This window comes from Chlamydotis macqueenii, chromosome 13 (genome assembly GCF_036417535.1).
Source record: "Chlamydotis macqueenii isolate bChlMac1 chromosome 13, bChlMac1.mat, whole genome shotgun sequence".
NCBI classification, from domain to species: Eukaryota; Metazoa; Chordata; class Aves; order Otidiformes; family Otididae; genus Chlamydotis; species Chlamydotis macqueenii.
In genome coordinates, this window is record NC_141568.1 from 10,993,227 (window position 1) to 11,009,933 (window position 16,707).

A 16,707-nucleotide genomic window follows, 5' to 3' on the forward strand; every position below is an offset into this window, starting at 1 on the left:
GTTTACTTACACTAAATCAGAACGCGTGCTGAAGGATCTGGTTTGGTGCTAGAGAACATCAGTGGCTTTGCTAAGCCTATGGAAATGTCTACTGTGTGCTTTTGTAGTGGGTCCTTGTGACCCTGTGGGAACAGATTAAACTCTCCGTAGGACTTGGGACTCAGGGAACCCAGGAGGAGGAAAGTCTGAACAGTAGTTCAGAAATGGGAGATGACAGGAGCTTCCTGGGTGTCCTGTCCCACCACGCTGGAGAGCATGGGAGCGGTGTTTGAGCTGTCTCGGAACTGTTGGAGGATTTAATACATAGAGAAGGGCTGCCCTTGAAATGCAAGATCCGAACAGTATCATGACGCACAGTTGTAGTTGGGAGCTGGCATTGTATTCTAGCACTACTATTAAAAGTGCAGACAAGCTTGATTTAAAAAAAAAAATTACATTTGGCCTCTTTAGGGACCTGATGGGCAAAGTTCCATGGGAGGCGGCCCTGGAGGGAAGAGGGGCCCAGAAAAGTTGGTCCACATTGAAGGAGCACCTCCTCCAAGCTCGGCAGAGGTGCATCCCGATGAAGAGCAAGTCAGGCAAAAAGGCCAGGAGGCCTGAGTGGATGAACAAGGAGCTCCTGGACCAACTGAAAGTGAAGAAGAAAGCCTAAAGAGGGTGGAAGCAGAGACAGGTAGCCTGGGAGGACTATGAAGAGGCTGTGCAAGTGGCCAGGGATCGGGTGAGGAAGGCTAAAGCCCTGACGGAATTGAATCTGGCCAGGGATATAAAAAGCAACAAGAAAAGCTTCTATAGGTATGTAGGGGACAAAAGAAAGTCCAAGGAGAATGTAGGCCCCCTCTGGAAGGAAACCGGTGTCCTGGTTACCCGGGACAGAGAAGGCTGAGGTACTCAATGACTTTTTTACCTCAGTCTTCACGGATAAGGGCTCTTGTGTCACCACCCAAGCTGTGGAAGGCTCAAGCAAGGACTGCAAGGATAAAGAACCACCCACTGTACTCAAAGAGCAGGTTCGGGATCATCTGAGGAACTTGAAGGTGCACAAGTCCATGGAACCTGATGAGATCCATCTGCGGGTCCTGAGGGAACTGGCAGATGAAGTTGCCAAGCCACTGGCCATTGTATTTGAGAAGTCGTGGTGGTCTGGTGAGGTCCCCGATGACTGGAAGAGAGGGAACATAACCCCCTTTTTTAAAAAGGGGAACAAGGAGGAGCCGGGCAACTACAGGCCGGTCAGTGTGACCTCTGTGCCTGGCAAGGTCATGGAGCAGATTCTCCTGGAAACCATGCTAAGGCATATGGAGAGCAAGGAGATGGTTGGTGACAGCCAACATGGCTTCACCAAGGGCAGATCATGCCTGATCAATTTGGTGGCCGCCTATGAAGGGGTTACAGCATCGGTGGACAAGGGACGAGCAATGGATATCATCTACCTGGACTTGTGCAAAGCTTTTGACACTGTCCCGCGTGACATCCTTCTCTCTAAGCTAGAGACACATGGGTTTGATGGATGGACCACTCGGTGGATAAGGAGTTGGCTGGATGGCCGCACTCAGAGAGTGGTGGTTAACGGCTCAATGTCCAAGTGGAGACCGGTCATGAGTGGTGTCCCTCAGGGCTCTGTATTGGGCCCGGCCCTATTCAACATCTTTGTCAGCAACATGGATAGTGGGATAGAGCGCACCCTCAGCAAGTTCGCTGATGACACCAAGCTGTGTGGTGCCATCGACACGCTGGAAGGGAGGGATGCCATCCAGAGGGACCTTGACAGGCTGGAGAGGTGGGCCCGTGCCAACCTCATGAAGTTCAACCAGGCCAAGTGCAAGGTCCTGCACCTGGGTCATGGCAATCCCAGGCACAAATACAGGCTGGGTGGAGAATGGATCAAGAGCAGCCCTGAGGAGAAGGACTTGGGAGTGCTGGTGGACGAGAAGCTCAACATGAGCCGACAACGCGCCCATGCGGCCCAGAAGGCCAACCGCATCCTGGGCTGCATCAAGAGGAGCATGGCCAGCAGGGCGAGGGAGGTGATTCTCCCCCTCTACTCTGCCCTGGTGAGACCCCACCTGGAGTACTGTGTCCGGTTCTGGAGCCCCCAACATAGGAAGGACATGGACCAGTTGGAGAGGGTCCAGGGGAGGGCCATGAAGATGATAAGAGGGCTGGGGCACCTCTCCTGTGAGGACTGGCTGAGAGAATTGGGGCTGTTCAGCCTGGAGAAGAGGAGGCTCCGGGGAGACCTGATAGCGGTCTTTCAGTACCTCAAGGGGGCCTACAAGAAAGATGGGGAGAGGCTGTTCAGTAGGGCCTGTTGTAATAGGATGAGGGGTAATGGTTTTAAAATAGAGGGAGGTAGATTTAGATTGGATATTAGGAAAAAATTCTTTGCAATGCGAGTTATAGAACAGTGGAACAGGTTGCCCAGAAAGGTGGTGGATGCCCCATCCCTGGAAGCGTTCAAGGCCAGGTTGGATGAGGCTCTGAGCAACCTGATCTAGTGGGGGATGTCCCTGCTTCTTGCAGGGGGGTTGGACTAGATGACCTTTGGAGGTCCCTTCCAACTCTAACCATTTTATGATTCTATGAATACAAAGGCCTTTGTCCGTAAATTGCTGTATTCTGACTATGAGTGGTGAAGTAAGAATTAATATTAACAGTTTTAAGCTAGGTCCTAATACAATGAATGTAAGTAGATCTATTTGATGAATTCAATTAACAAAATAATGGCAAAAGTAATAGGCATTTGTATTACCATAAAAACGTATACATATATGTATACATACATACGTTTACATAAAAATTGTAGATATTACATTTAACTATATTCGTGATTAAAAATAGCTTTTGCAATTAGGATTTTCCAGTAGTTGTGTTTTGTCCTATTCATGCTTATTCGTGCTGAGTTTTGTTGTTTTCCTGACACTTAAAACTATGATATTTTGACAGGATCTTTCCTTTTTAGAGGAGAGAACTGATAATAATTTCCGTAGAAGACAATCACACTTTTAAATGGAAAACAAGTTTGTTATTCAGATTTTAGAAAAGATGCTCACTAAGCTGGAAATCAAGTGTGATCAATTCTGTGTTTCAGTACAGAAATAAATCCGTTTGTTGCTGTCCCTGTCCAGTGTTACACTTGTCAGGAGACGGTGAATGAATATTTGCTGTGACCAGATGTGCTTTGTGTACTCACTCGCATGTATTCGCTCTGCAATCAGTTGAGAATTACAACACACACGTACTAGTGTTACCGATCATCACATGGCGAGATTAGTCCTGTGGTTAGCAATGCTTTCAAACACTGTCAATGTGTAAGTGGTTCGAAGCGGAAACAACCGTCAAGTAAGTGCAATTAGATGAGTATGGCAATATTTGATAAATGTACTTGGATGTATTTAGCACAAATCTACAAAGCGTTGACTTTTGAGTGGTGTTCGAATGCTAATTAATTGTTCATTGCAGTGTCTTAGTGTGCCAAGTAACCGTTTTTACAAAGGGGAAAACAAAGGTTAGGTTAGGTGCACCGTGCGTCCTGGCGGATGGCATCCACTGGTAACCAGGCACAGAGTTTCCAACTGGAGTCAGGTGGAGGTGGAGGCATCGGTGTCTCTGCAACCACAACAGAGTCAGCTGCTACTGGATACTGCGGCATCTTATACTTAGGTTCACATTTTCTTGACGCATGTCTCCAGGAAGATGACAGCTCTCAGCAGATTATACCGGTGATTAAGAATAACATAGTGCGGTAAAATGCCTTCCTCTGTCTGAGGATCACCGTAAGTACAGCTTTCTGGATAGGATTAGGATACTTACTGAACCTCTTTTTATTTCTTTCTTTTCAATACTGTTTTTTAAGTTGTCATGCCTTAAATGAAAAAGTGGAGAGAAGCCTGTTAGTGCATCCTTCTGGATTGATTTTATTATTTAAATCATGATGGAAATAGTTTGCTGTTTTAGTTAATGGTCTGTTGGTTTTTCTTTAGATGTTCTTAAACTGTAGCTAATAGCTGCACTTTTTGTAATGTCTGATGCTTGACTTGGTCCTGTTCTTAAAATATTGCTGACATTCCTCTTCTTTGTCTTTCTTCTAATCATTTGTTTTCAGGGTGTTTTCTGGTCTAAAATGTATTTGGGGGACTTTTTTCCTTTCCTAGTAGTCTGAGTCTCTTCCTACTGTTTGCATTCTCAGAGATGTTAATTTGCAGCTTTTCTGCCGCTTGACACAATTCTTTCTGTAGCAAACACATCTTTGGCACTAGTTAGAGGCAAATTATTAAATCATAAAAATAGATACATAGAAATCTCTTGGATAGTTTTTCTGGTGGGCTGCCTGAAGGCAGACGTTGGCATCCCCACGTGTGGTGGTTTTCAGAGGTGCTGACCTCCAGGAAGGCAGCGGAGCTGCCAGTGGTCCACACCTCCCCGCAGCGCTTCATTTTAAACCCTGACTTCGGAGCTGTAATACCAGACCTTTCAACTGCTGCTCCTTGGGAAGAAAAGAAATAGCTTCTACAGGAAGGCTTATTTGCTTTGCCGGTGGCTGGGAGTTTTGTTTAAATTGTTTTGAAGCCACCTTGAAAGTCTAACTGAATCGTAATGAACAATTTCTGGCTACCTTTTGGGTACACAACACTTCTGTAGCATTGCTCCTAAAGCATCTTTCCTGCCTTTATCTCAGGACCGTGGTAAAGACACTTCCATTGAGGAAGATTGGACTCGCACCTCTTGGCAGGAACAGGCTGGAGGTGTGTCCACATCAGTGTTTTAATTTGGGTCAGTAGTGAATTTCTGAAGCAAGATCTCCCACTTGTCCCCCAGCTGCGGGGCTTTGCTTAGAGCTAGGGACCAGTCCTGGAGTGCAGGTGCTGGGTTTCTTTGCGGTGAAAAACAGCTCGGAGAGCTTTCAGGAGCGGGTTTGCTGTGCCTCCACGGCTAATGGGTGTTCAGCCCAGGGGACCTGCCCGGAGCCAGTCCCAGGTGAGCAGGCCTCTTCACTCCAGTCGCTTCAAACAGACAAAAAGCCTGAAATGCTTATGGTGTGCATATCTGGGCTTCAGCACCGACTGTGCTCTTTGTGGTACAGTGCTGTTTGTGCTGCAGAGCCAAGATGTGCGTGACAGATAAGGAGTTTCAAATGCCAAGAAAGATTGTGTGCTGCTAAACGCCTCACTGACGGTTCTGAAAAGCAGATTTTTCATGCATCTTCTGTAACAGTTGGTGCCGAACCTTACAGAAATATTTTGTAAACTAAAACCTTTACATTAAAATGTGCAAAAGAAATCCCCCATCTTTGTACTTGCGATGTCTATTGTTGAAAGCATTTGTGCAGTGCTCGTATTTGGATATATGACTTGTTTATGCTGCTGGTATGGTATATGATACTGAGGGTGCCAGCATATGATGATAAATAAACAAGCTATCTGCAAATACATTAGCATAGAGTCGTGCCCTTAAGCTTCACGATAATTTTTTAAAAGTTGATCGTAAGTATGTGCATGTGCTATTTGCTTCTCCTGCTTTATCCCCATTTTTAGAGGGAGATAAGGAATAGTATCTGCAGCTAAAATCCTGACACACTGCTGTGGGGCATGCGTGTGTGTACATGCCAGGTGTTGGCTTTTTTCCTTATTTTTGTGTTTTTCCTTAGACACCAAACGTGGGTTCACAGTTTCCTGCATAGCGCCAAGGTCATTCCAAGTTGCTTCCAAGTGCTCCCGCCCGCAAATCGTAGCCCTCCACCTGGGAGATAGTTCTTCAGGCAGGAGCTGATGCTGCCTGCTCTCCTCAGGCTGGTAGTCCAGCACAGAGGTAGGAGCTGTCTCTGCTGCTGTCACCTGCATGTGAAAGGAGACGGCTGAGGCTGGAAACACGGTTCCCACCGTAAACGTCACCTGGCACAGAAGGCCCTTTTCTTTTGATCACAGTCCATTGCCCTGTTTTAGATCTTTTTTTTCAGACAGCAAACTAAGTTTGAAAGTGTCCTGCTGTGGAAAACTGGAATTGTGGCCAGAAGGAACTATTCCATCAGTGCTCAGGAGACAGGATATCTCAGAAGGAAGTTCATGTCTCTCTTCATCTTGTGTGCAAGCTTAATGGGGCCTTTTTTAGTTATCTGCACAACAGCATAGCCAGGTCAGGCATCCAGGAGGTAAAAAGCTAGTAGCCAGTTGTAAAACTGTGCTAAAGCCATTGAACCCACATCACAAGCCGTATTTGTTGCAACCTTAATTCTGCAGAGTTTTTAAACTCTTAATTTAACAACTTTAATTTTGCCCATTGGAGTGTACATAATTTTAACAAATACACATTGTATCAGAAAAACGTTTCCATGATTCTGAAACATTGTCCTTCATTGCCTTATTGCATAATGATTCTTATATGCTAAAAGACACTTAACAATAAAAACTTACTGCTTTCAAAATGTTAGCCTGATTGAGCCCTTTAGATTGAGAGCCTTCAGAAACTTAAGGCAGCATTTGCTTTCTTCTCCATAATAATTGCTTATGGAGTTGCTACGTCTGAATGATCGATAATTTATTAAATATCTAATTGATCAGAAGTGCTTAATGTATCTTGGAAGTAACTTCTGTTTGGATACAGCACTTATTTACTGTTTTTGTAATTGCACATATCAGAAGTCTAACATGAGAAGTATGTCAGATGGTACATGAACTCCAGACACAACAAAAGATTCATTGAAGTTGAGCTCCAGATTCCTTTCACGTAAGATATGAAGCTGTTCCACCATCACAACTTGGAAGAATCATATTTGAACAGGATGACCAATATGCTTTTAATGAAAGGTGAGATACAGACTAGCAAGTCTGCTGGAAGGGTCAGAGAGATGCTGCAGTAAGCCTGCCCCAAAATGTGTATTTTTGGATATGGTACAATTCTTCTAGCTTTTTGAAGAGTAAAAGAGAGAGAGCATCTGTCTGAGGAGGATAATGAAAGAAAAAAAGTTAGAGCTTGAGATCTTTACCAGTCTTTTAACTTCTGTTTGATAGACCTGGGGGAATATCTGTAGACAAGAGAGGATGCCAAGGCCAAATCAAGTCGTGGAGCTTCAGAAGCGCAGAACAAGGGTACATCCTTCTCTGGAGATGTTTTATTCCTGTGAATCAGCGGTTTAGTCTGAAAGGTCTCCAGGAATAAAAATATTTTATTTGTAATGTGGTTTTTAATAAGAGGTAAGAACAGAATGTCAGTTCTCATGCCTGTTATTGCTGCTGACACTGGATGCTGTGAATGCTCCCTGAGCAGCGTGTGGTGCATCCGCTCCAGCAGAGATCATGTGTAGCCATGCCAGAGGTGAGCTGGAGTTATTTACTTATACAGCTGAATTTTTCTAGTCCCAGTGACTCCTAGGGCATTTCAAGTATTTAGGATTTTACTCTAGTGGAAGTTAGTTTTTATGCTTCAGAATGCTTAACCTTAAATAGGGAAACATATTGCTTAGTAATAGGAAAAAAAATCCAGAAGTAATAAATGGGTATAGGTTGAAAAATTATTCTTGCATAATTGCTTTCTTAACCCTGTCACGGACGTGGAAAATGTTTATATGAACTGTGCCAGGTTCCTTCTGCAGAAAGGTTGTGTCTTGCAGCCAGAATAGCAAAATGCCTGTTCTATACCCGTTTCTGCTGAGCGAGCTGCAGGGTGTGCTGTTACAGCCCACGCCGGAGCAGGGCCTGCGGCAATTCTCACAGACTCAAAACTTTTGTGCTTCATACATGAATACGCTGATGTTTACAATGTCACATGTTTACAATGTTCCTTCTCATGTTGCGTGTGTTAGTGTTTCTTCTTCCATTAATTGTGCTGAATTTTCTTTTTTCCTGTCAGTGGGGAGAACTCGTCTGTTTTGCACTACGGCCATGCTGGAGCCCCAAATGATAAGACTATTGAAGATGGAGACTTGTGGTAAGTAAAGGGTTAGAGTTTGTGTGATATTTTCGTTATGCTACTGCTGTTTCCATACATGCATTGTATGTACTCTTGTACTTGCTTGGTAAAATGATGGCTGCATAATGATGAAAGTCTAAATCTTTAAAGCAGCTTGTAATTTTGCAAACCAGACTAGTGTGGTTTCTTCCAGAGGTCCTGTATACGTGCATCTCCAGTTGAAAGGGAAAAGAGAGATTGTTTTCAAACAACTCCCTGCCAAAGGCACTTAGAATTTAGTTTAAGAAATTACTGTATTTTAAGTACAAGGGCAGCCACAAAAAATGGCATCTGAGTTTGCTCTTGAACCTCAGATCCAAACCTCAGCTCTCATGGTGGAGCCGAGGGTCAAGAGAGCGGTGGCTGCTCTTAAAGAATTGCATCAAATTGCAGTATGGATTAGTTCTTCCAAATGCTTACGTGTACCCAGACACCTCAGCCGGAAAGTAGACTTTTGAATGTGTGAGTAGATCAAACTCATCTCAGCTCAGATAGGGACAGGGTGCTTCTAGTTCTGTATTGTGCCAAAAATGTCTAAAAAGATTTTGCTTGGAGTTTAGAATTACCATAATACAGTTGCAAATACCATAATTTTTTTCTCTACTTGTGTTACATGTCCACATGCTTTGCAGTGTCACTGCAGGTAAAAGCAGGCTGAATGAAGAAGTAAATACATTGCTAAAAATTGAACGACAAACCTAATTGTGTGCTATGCAACATAGCAAACTATAGCTTTTGTACTTCACCTCCTAAGACTTTTGTCAAAAAACATGCACTTAGAAAAGTACAGAACTAGTTTTTGAGGAGTTAATCACGGATATTCAGTGGAGGATAAGTATTAGATTACTTTTGTTGTGGGTGCAAAAAGGGTGCAGGTGTGTATTTTCACAGTTGGATGTAAAGGTGTGGAGAAAAGCAAATTAGCATTATCATAGATAAGCTCAAAAGCTGTTAGGGAAAACAAAATGAATATCAGAAGTAAAAAATGCCTTGTTGTCTAAGGTTCTAGGCACATCTGCAGGTGTTGCAGAATGAACTTAGTGAATTACAGATAGGTAATTTATTTTTAATACTGTAAAAACTTTTTTAAAAGCTTCTTGTATAGCAGTTTATGGATTATCTTAATCTGTGGTGAATAGCTTACTAGACCCATCAAATACTAACATTAATTTATTGCAAGACAATGGCTTTGACTTACGATCACATTGTGATTGAGTAAATAATATGCTGTGAGGTTTTTTTGGTCAGGCAGGACACACCAACGTGATACTGTATTGGCTGTGGCATTCGATTAAATTTTTAAAAAAAGTGTGTAGCCTACAGGAAATCTCAGCACGTGTTACTAAGATAAGATACACCACAATGCATTATGATGTCCTGTACAATGAACAATAATGTACAATGTAACTTTAAACGTTAAGGCCTTTAAATGGTAAGGGCAGTAGTACTACGGGGAGACCTCAGAGTGAGGGCTGTATATATAGAACCCTTTTACCTACAGTCTCTGAGGACAGTTTGTGGATGGCTGAAGTCCTTCCTAAACCCCGAGAGCACATACCGAGACTCTTCACAAACTCAGATTTCCTGCTGTATTGGCAAAATCTTAAAAATATTTGGATTTTATTAGTCTCAGATATCTGAATGTCAGAAAAGCATAACTTACCAAGTACATTGATCACTTAAGCATTTCAGAACTACTGTGCTGCGACCCCGCTTTGTAACCATCGCAACAAAGAGAACAAGGTTTAACCTAGTTTGAAATATCCTCTTGCTGAAATGATCCAGTTGCGTCCTTGTCTTGAGGAGATGAAGTTTGTCAGGTGTAGGCTGGCTTTAGCAAATAACTGCTCTGTATGAACGAGCACCGCCTGGTCTTCGGACTCTGCCCTTGCCTTTCCTGCTGCAGTCAGACTTTGCTCCTCACAGTTTTCTTAGTATTTGTCTCAAGTGAGAGTAAAGAAATTGTAAGAAAATGTAATTGTGTTTGTGTTAAGGTAATTTAAAAGTGCACTCATTTTCCACAGTTAAAAATAGTGTTTTGGAAAAAATCTTGAGCTAGCCTACGTTAGCAGCATACAAATTATGGCAAGGCACTACCTGGGTGGTTTTGCTGTATGCTCTTACAGATTTCTAAATTGGGTGTAGGTGCGTGTGTGTGTGCATACAGAACAGGTCATTAAAATGACAGTATGCTGATTTAGATGTATATGTTGGTGTTCGTATATTGGGCTCTCAATTAAGCTTTTTAGTAGCTACTGGGAGCCCTCTGTTGGATAATCTTCGGAAGCCCTCAACATAGGGAAAAAATGCCTTTACTTTTGGTGAAAAAGAGGTAGAAGTGTTATAAGGGTTATTTCTGCTTCTGCCAGTTTTTTGGTATAAATCTAATTTAACTATTCCTATACTTGTGTGTAATAGAATTGGAAGATTGGGTACTTGGTATTATTTTTTTTTAATTATTCAGTAGAATTTCATATCTTTTTCTTAACATTATTTAGTGGATATGAATAACATTCATGAGTTTTGCAGAAATGTGCTGCTCAGGGTTTTTGTGTACGAAGCAGTGCAGTAAGTGTCAGTAAATCACTCAACAAAGCACCTGAATATTGGAAAAAATACATTTGGAAGACTAATGCTTTGCTTCTTTGAAACACTCGTGTGTACATTGTTTGCTCTTTTAAAAATGCAAGTGACAAGGATTTGATGGTATCAACAGGAGACCATAGGCAAAAATACTTGTGCTATTGCATTTTTAAATGTTTTTTGAGACTGTTATTCTGAGTTCTCCTTCAAAAACTGGCAAGTTTAGAGCAACCTGGTTTTATGATGTTTGTTTTTGAAAATTAATCTCAGTCAAATGTGTTTATTGCCTCTGTAAGAAACTGGTATGGAATTACAGCTCTGATACTGCATCGTGATCCACATTTTTACAGGTACAGCTTCTGCGCTAAAAGATCTCAGTGCAAGACAAGGACTATAAAGGGAATTACCGACACTCACACTTCTGGTCCTGCTAAGCAGGGCTGTAATTTTCAGTCCATTAAATATTAAAAACAAAATAGCTAACTAACACAAAGCATTATGATTGGCATAGAAAAAAATCAAGATTTTCAGGGAAGTTTAGGTATTCAGTAGATACAGGCACTTAACTTATATTGATATTAGAAGTAAATACGGCAGTAACAGCAAGTGTTTTGTATAAATAATTCATGTACTATAACATCTATGTGGTGAACATTTAAATTGTATGATCGATATGGTCTAAACCAAACACTTTCCTAAGCAAGTGTCAGTTGTCTCCATGGTCAGAAAGGTCATGCAGATGAACGGGTAGGCTGACCACCCTTGTGAATCGCAGTTCTAGGCACTCAGCCCCTTCACTCACTATTACCTTTAAATAACATCTTCTACTCAGAATGTTGCAAATCACAGCCTGCTGTGATGACATATGGCCACGCTCATGTACAAATACAGTACAAATCAGTACAAATACTGATTTTCTTCTGTCATCCTAAATCTGTGACACCTTGAATTGAAAGTGAGTCCTAGACTGAGGTTTACTGCATCGTCTCAATGCATTGCATTACTCATTGTGTGCCAAGACGCCTGCTGTTTCTGTAGTGAGGCTGTGACTACGTTTTGCAATCTACGTTTTGTGCAGTCATGAGCAATAGTGCTTGTTGGAGTGTGAAATCTCCTGCCCTGTACATGAGAGGCCTCCATCAAGGCCAGAGCCAGAAAGGAACCAAAACAGTTTTCCAGAGGTGTTTGAGCCACCTTCCCAACCTTCCCAGTCCAGTTTGCATAACCAAAGGCCTTTCAAAGTTTAGTGGGGAGTAGAATGAAATGTAAAATGCTACTCAAGAAGAAAAAAAAAAAAACAACAAATAAATTCAAGGAGCAGAGGTCCAACCGCTGCTATGCATAAATCAAGAGCAAATGAGCACCTGGGGCTCCTGTCTGTCAAATGACATCCCCTGTGTTACTTGTTCTTCCTGGGGAAATGTCTCATGATCTCTCCTTTTGTGGCTATTTTGGTTTTGTTTGCACTGGGGAAAGAGATTGGTTGGTTCAGTGGTTAGAGAGACCTCGTGGGAGGGAGAAACCTCTGGTTTCAGCTCTCCTCAAATTGATCTCTGCCTTTGGCTGGAAGTTATGACTTGACCCTGGGAAATAGCATCCACAAAAAGTTCAGTCAAAGCCGATGTGTTTCTTTGAAAAGAGTTGATCTCACAAATCAACATCTGCCTTCTGAAAAATGAAAGCATCTGCTTTCTTAAAAATGAAGGAAGCAAATCCCCTTGGGTCCTTCCTTCCGTCTTCTGCCCATGCCCTACCAGTGCTGCAGCGTGGAGCCATACCGTGGCTGCTGGGGAAGGAGAAAACTGGCTGTCAAAGTAGATGGGGTGCAGCAGGGGAAGCCTGTGGCAAGGCAAGCATCTCTTCTTACCTTTGTGGTTCAGTGGTTTGTTGTAGGAACCATTGGAGGTGCTGAACCTGAGGTATGTACTTTACGTTTTGATTTTGAGGAAGTATCCAGGAAAATGATAGTTTATTGCACTCAATTTACTCCCTAGCAGTTTGTGCAGCCTGCCTTTGTGGATTCCTGGCATTGCTGCATGCCAAAGGCATGTCGGGAGTTGATTATTTTATTGCAGTTGATCAGCGGGGCTCCTGCGGTGTTTGACAAATAGAAAATGCTTCTGTGATCTTAAAATAAAGATTGATTCTTCATGATGAGGTGCACACTTAAATAATAGAAATGTGAGAAAATAAGCCTGACCTCAGTTGTCACTGAAATGGATATGGCTATTACCTGAGATTGTTTTCTGCGGGTGTCACAAGTAGCAGGTCTTGGTGTTTTTATGACATCTGACAAATGTGTCTCAGTGAAAGTTCAGCACTTGGTGAACAACTTCCATGGGCAGGTTCACTGACCTTCGAGCACTTGATGACAATTTAGGGGGTTACTTAGTCCATTCTGGCATTGCAAAATACTGAAAATAATTGCCTATTCTGCTGAACCACTAAGCATTTTAAACATTTTTAAATACCCTCCTAAGTCATGATGTTAACGAAGGTCTGCCGGACACATGGCATGGTCTCCTTTCCCCACGTGTGGGCAGGTCTCTGCTCGGAGCACCCTCGCCAGCAGAGCCCCGCGGCTGTGGTGTGTCTGCTCTGCGCACCCTGAGGAAGCCACCTGTGGGTCCAGGAATTAGTGGGGGATGCTGGTCTTCCCTGGAATGAGGGCCAGAGTGTAATTAATTGAGAGGGCTTGGGTGAAAACGTAAATCAGGGGAGTTCAGCATCAACTGCTGGTGAAGTGGAGCAGAACTGAGAGGGAGCATTAACCTTGTGTTCACAGTGGGACTGTCTGTTATTTATAAAATAAAACTAACTTTAGATGTTTAAATGGAAGCAGACTGGATTGTCAGATGATGTCTTTCGTTTTATTTGACTGGTTGTTTTAGCAGTCTGGTTTAAGCTTACTGATTTCAATGACAGCATTGGGAAGAGCACAGTATCCTTGACGAAGCAGGACGTTTCCTGCTGCAAAAGCTCAGTGATGGCAGTAAAACACGTTTTACCCGCAAATAGTTATAGTGCGTTCAGATAGCAGAATTGAAACACTAGGGAAATTTTGTTAGTGTCACAAAATCACACACATCCTGTCATAAAAGTACACTCTTAGCATAATGCCTCTATATTAAATATTTTAAATATATCTTGACTATATTAACAGATAGTTATTTGCTTAGTCAAATCATAAGAGTTGGGGATATGGAAAGTGGCCTAGTGGTGCAGAAGACTATCAGAATAATTTCACTCTGAGGAATATTTTTGTTTGTATTTCTTTATTATCCTAATGCAAATTTAAGGCATTAAAATAATATTGACACCAGGGGGCACTAAATAAATGCTCTCTGGAAGGAGATGCTGATTGTCCCAAGTTTTGATATTAGTAACATGCTGTACTTGCAAGAGCGAAGGCACAGCAGCCTTCCAGGAGCACTGCCTTTATGGGTATAACGTGCATTCCACTCAAGTTGTGTTAAACTTGGGTTTATTGCCTTCCGCTTGGCACTTGTATGTATGTTTTAATAACTTTTTCGATATTATAACTTCTGATGTTGTCAGAAGATCTGTTTAACTTCTAGTGCTGCTCCTCTTGTTGTTTCAGAAGCTTTGTTCATCATAGGAAGTTCTTCTTGGCTGCAGGTACAGGTAGCTGCGAAGGGTTGTTCTGGATCAGAGAGGCTAATAAGTGTTCGGGGCTTTTTTTTATTACTCACAAGAGACAAAGGACAGTTTTCAGGCTTCCTGGTGTTGTGGGTCACTCCAAGGTGTGTGAAGAATATTGCAAAAGAAAGTTGCGTGTTGCAAGAACTGGTCAGATTCAGTTGTTCGTGGTTATTCATGAAGGCCAAGCCTTGTATTAGGTAAAATAGAAGTTACTTTGCTAATTTTACTTCTTTGATCTAAAAGCATAATATATGGTTTTCTGCAACCAAAAGATGTGTCATTTTCTGTATAAGCTATGTACATTTATCTTTTATACTGCATGGACACTATACGTATTGTATTGAAACTGTATCAGCATATTTATCTTAATATTATACAGTATTATTTGTAGAAAATGCACTATTCTCTTTTTTGTGGGAATGAGTAAGTGTATACTATAAAAGGACTTTCTATGAGTACTGAGTGGCTGTAATTTATTTTGGGAAATTACTGAGAAGACTTTCAATAAGTCAGCTAAAAGACTTAGGTGAGCTTGAAAAAAGTATGCTACAAAAGATGACAGAAGTCTTCTGAGACTCTTTTCCAAACTCGTTTTTGGAATTACACTGTGTTTTATGAAGTTTTGTCATACTAATGCCAACCTATAAGCCAAAATTCATTTGTCCAGGTGGGGGCAATGTTGCATTAAAAAGCAGGAACTGACCAATCTTTTTTGCATCAGATAATAGAAGTCCTCCCTTTTCCACCCCAAGTACTTCATTGTCTGCTATTAAAGCAATTTATCGTACGGAACAAAATATGGTATTTATTACTTCTTGAAAGGACTGCTGTTAAGATCCCAGGATATTAATGTGTCCGATGTAAATGCTCAACTGTTTTATGTGGATGAGACTAGTATTTTCATTTGGCCTCATGCATTTTTTTTATGCATTTTGAAGTTTAGTGCTGTAATAATATGCAAAAATTATGGTTAGCTTTAACCTTTCAGTCTGCAGTTTTGAAACAACTTGTTATGGTTTTGTTTCTAATAATAATACAAAGTACATTGCTACTACTTACTGGTTGATTGCAAAATCAACTGACTATCCATTTCTGAAATAATTCCTTTGGCTTGATTCCTCTGGTTTGATTAATATTTACTATTTTAATCAAGTGTAAGTATCGGTCCTTTTGTTATACCTATATACTATATTAATTTTATGCTAATCTGGAAAAATTGAATTTGATTAAAAATAGAAAAATATATTTACTAGAATTAACAATAATTTTGCTCTAATTGAATATGTGTTCTGTTAGTGCTGGTTAATTCAGCCTATGAGGTTGCCTACTGCCAGACATGTATAAGCCTTTTAGCCAAAGCAGAGGTCACTAAGTATTAATAACATAACAAATTTTAGCTTTCCTTTAAGTGCAGCTTGTGATGCCTCTGTGGCTGCCGCCTCCTTCTCCTAACCCAGCAATACGAGCGCGGTGTTCCCAGTTCTGTATTTGTGTTAGAGACATCCCTCTGCTTAGCATAAACACTGGGAGATGGCACTCGGGGGTGAATTTGTCTGTGAACAAGCTAATCAGAAGGTTTTTAGCTCTTTGCTCTGGCAAACAACATTTGTAATACAGCATTAATGTGAACTATGTAGGGGTCGAAGGGGGGTGATACTTGATCATGGAAGTGATCTTCTGGTGAATTCAGTGAGATTGAGGTCTTGTATCGCGTGAGATAAATGGATGTGAAGTTCTTCTGCTTGGCTCAGATCATTGTGAGAGAGGACACTCCCACACACTGTTGTTGGTTGAGCAAACCCTTTTTTCTTGGCAGCAGGGATGGAGCAGGAGAGCAGAGGCGCACCTTCCCTCTGACGGCGGGGGAGAGCAGGGCACACGCACCTACCGCTGCTCGTCTCCGCGTTATGCTGCTGCCCTGCTTCTGGGAGCCTGTGTCTCTGTGTCTGTTGTAGTGAGAGGAAACCCTGGGCACGAGCACCTGAATAAGGCTTTTAAGTTTGATTGCGCTCTCTCTCTCTCTCTCTTTTTTTTTTTTTTTTAAGTCCTGCCAGCTTAAACTTTTGTATATTCTTGCTGCAGCCGCTGAAGTCTCTGTAGTTGGCATTATAGAGGTACAGCCATGCAATTCTCTCTCCAAAATTTAATGTCGACAGATTTTTTTTTTTCTTCATACTCTTCCTATCTGAGGAAAGCTTAGCGGCATATCTTGTAATCTTATGTGAGAGAAGGCTGAGACAAGCCTCCCATTATCTGTAATAGCCTGGGAAAGCCTTAAGTGAGACAATGCTACAAGAGAAACAAAGATGGGAAAGTCATGGAGAAGGTAGACAAGATGAAAAGACATGGTTGAGGACAAACACAAAAAATATGGGGCCACGTGGTCATGTAAATTGCAGCAAGATGAACTCTGATTATGTAGCTGTTGAGTGTCTCTGTAATTGCATTACCTGTGTGGGGTACAGCTGCTTCTTTTGAACAGGAGACTTTAACAAAAACTTGGTGTTTTCAGAACCC

The 16,707-nt window shown here is 41.9% G+C and overlaps 1 protein-coding gene across 1 annotated transcript in view; it reads left to right on the top strand.

The window, feature by feature from the left end:
• PEPD (peptidase D) overlaps nt 1–16,707 on the top strand; it is a 136,235-nt gene that overhangs the window by 76,214 nt on the left and 43,314 nt on the right. The window contains exon 11 of the mRNA XM_086758222.1: nt 7,846–7,923. Within this exon, the coding sequence (XP_086614348.1) occupies nt 7,846–7,923 (78 nt within the window). The remainder of the gene's footprint in view (nt 1–7,845; nt 7,924–16,707) is intronic.